This window comes from Pinus tabuliformis, chromosome 3_1 (genome assembly GCF_031772625.1).
Source record: "Pinus tabuliformis cultivar Carrire ecotype Pingquan chromosome 3_1, CPIR1, whole genome shotgun sequence".
Taxonomy (NCBI): domain Eukaryota; kingdom Viridiplantae; phylum Streptophyta; class Pinopsida; order Pinales; family Pinaceae; genus Pinus; species Pinus tabuliformis.
The window spans coordinates 34,335,840-34,338,627 of NC_142301.1; the positions used below are offsets into that span (position 1 = coordinate 34,335,840).

General features: G+C 37.8%; 1 protein-coding gene across 1 annotated transcript; it reads right to left on the bottom strand.

Moving 5' to 3' along the window:
- Nucleotides 1-1,167: 1,167 nt before the first annotated feature.
- LOC149185636 (negative regulator of systemic acquired resistance SNI1-like) lies at nucleotides 1,168-2,027 on the bottom strand. Its single transcript, XM_089412446.1, has one exon. It carries the CDS (start codon nucleotides 1,970-1,972, stop codon nucleotides 1,214-1,216), a length of 759 nt encoding a protein of 252 aa, XP_089268572.1. The 5' UTR covers nucleotides 1,973-2,027; the 3' UTR covers nucleotides 1,168-1,213.
- Nucleotides 2,028-2,788: the final 761 nt, after the last annotated feature.

Below are 2,788 nucleotides of genomic sequence, written 5' to 3' on the forward strand. Positions count from 1 at the left end.
GTCAATCTCAGTAGATCTTCGATGGATGAGATGACCAATAAGGTAACACTGATATTAGGCTAGTAAACTGATTAGAAAGGTTGATTTGGGGTTTTTAATTAAATGACGGAGTTTTTCTAGGCTGCATGGGCAAAATCACAGCTTGAACAGAGAAATATAATGAAAACACAGATTATCGACTGAGGCAAGGTAGGCAAGAAATTTAGCACCAAATCTAGATTTAAATGGGATGGCAAGACTGGTGAGGAGCTGACAAGGGCATAGGAGATGAATCCTTGTCAAACAGAGGAAAACATTAAACACGAAAAAACTTATAGGCAGAGCATGGCAGGCATGAATTCTTACCTAAACACTTCATTTGTTCAGTTAGAAATGATCATGTAGTGAAATGAAACATAACAGATTACATATGAAACAAGAGAAAAACATATGCTAAATTATCATACCACAGGAATCTCAGAAGTCAGAGCTGTGAAATTTCATTAAAAATCCCTCTGTCAAAGATTGTACAATGGAGCCCAGTTCTCCTCCAGCACTCAGAAATTTTCTTCTAACTCTCTACTCACTCTCCACTGAGAATTTACAATTAAAATAATACTATCTGTAGGAAAACAGATCGACCCAAAACAGGGCGCTGTTTAAACTGACATTACAAAAATTAACAAAAAAGCGTTTCAACCATTCTACAAATAGAACAGCGTTCCTCTAAATCTTCTACGATTGGTTTATTAAGAGACAAAATCTGGAGCAAAGATCTCATGAAATCATGACTGAGGATCGAAATAAGCAAATTCGTTTCTCTTGAAATCCTCTGATGGCTAATAAACCGGAGCGCTAATCCTTTTGAATCGGGACTGAGGATAAAAATAGGCGAATTGAACCTATTTTTCTGCTGTGACAGATGTTTTCGTGGTGTTTGGTCCTTTACTTTTCACCTTCGCTTTCTTCTCTATTCCAGCAGACATCGTAAATTCCACCGCTTCCACTTTCTCCAGCAAGAGCAAAGGTTTTTCCAGACTGCACAAAGAAGCTTAAGTCCTGGAAAATTTGGATGTCTGGGCGCGTAGGATATCTGAAGCTAATGGTTTTGGAGATTGAATTATCGAAATGTATTTCTAGTTTATTTGCATATTGCTGTTCAGATTGATGCACTGTCAATATCCTGTAATGATTTTTTGAATATACCATCGTCTCTTGTCCTTTGTCATTATTGTCAAAAGGCTCCTTGTCTGTTGCAGCCATAATGTGAAGAGATGATATAACTAAGTTTTTTCAAATTCGTTCTTTGGGATCCCAGTAACTGATTGAGAAAAGAATCCCGTATTATTGGCCATCCTTTGTTTCCTTTAAAGACTTGACAACGACAAATAAAATCTGTTTCAAGAAGTCTCACAAGATATTGGAACAACATTATCTCTGCCATTACATTGTGAGAAAGTCGCTTGCTTCTGACATCAGAGACTGTTCCTACCCCCTGGGATTTGCAGTCTTCATGAAATATTTCAGTTGCAATATCCTGAACTAAAGAAACTACCTTTGAGCAATCAATGGGATCAGAATTCCCATCCGAAAAACCATCCATCTTGGCAGAATCATTACCAGAACTGGCAATAAAGGGTGACCAAACTTCTGAATTAATGACCAGTTGAGTTTCTATAACATCTGATGAAGACCCTAACATTTTAGCAACAGTAACTGGTGGAAAACGCTTTTCAAGGTCAAGCAACAACTGATAGCTCGTAATTGTTAACTCCAAGGATTTGTTCTCTCTAAGAATTTGGAAAACTGCCTCATACATTTTCCTTGTAGGAACTTGCGCCATTTCTGGGGTGATACAAATTGCTCGAATTGCAGCTATAAAGGATAATCTGATGTCATCTTGTTCCTTAACACCAATAACATCCAGAAGTGCCATGATATTTTCCTCAGGCAATTGTTGTGGTCTAGATCTGGTACCATTTAGATATCCCATTGCTTCTCGATTTCATCCAATCACCAAACTTTCCCCACAAAATTTACAACAAATATCAAGTTTCCTTGTAGCCACTTGTAAGATTGAAGCAGATTGTCGATTCTTCATTAACGCTATGATTTGCTGCCCACTGTTGGGTACAACTCCATCATACTCCACTTCAGTTAGTGTCAGAATTACAGGACTATGCAGCACAAGCTTTTTATTTTCTCGACATCTTGAAGTTGCAGACATTAAGATGCACTGACAATGATGTGGAATATAATGAACCAGAGATTTAAAGAAGATCTCATCTAAAACCCATGTAGCAAGTGACTCCTCAAGAGATGAAGATTGAAGAATATTTGTAGAAATACATGTCACAATACAAGCTGGTGTTGAAACTACAATGTCTGGAGGCCCAACCATAGCAGCCCTAAAATCTCGGATCACATTCCTCTGATAAATGAACAGCAGGGCATTCCCAGCGCTAAAACAATCATTTAATTCAATAGCTGTGACAATGAGACTTTCTCCAAATAGCTTTTTGCCTCTGATTGCTGATGATGTTTTGAATTGTGCTTGTGCAGGGATAGGAGCTTGAAGTTGCTGCTGACTTTTGAAGAGCTGGAGAATAAATTACATAATCTAGAGCTGGAGAATAAATTACATAATCTGAAACAACACATTTAATGATTTCTTCTTCAAAACAGGGTTTTGAAGAAGAATCAATCTCACACTGACATAAGACGAAGTCTAACACCTCCAATAGAGCAGAGCTCGACTACAAAATAAGACACAATGCTCCTCGCAGGGAGTCTCTATCCTTTATATATG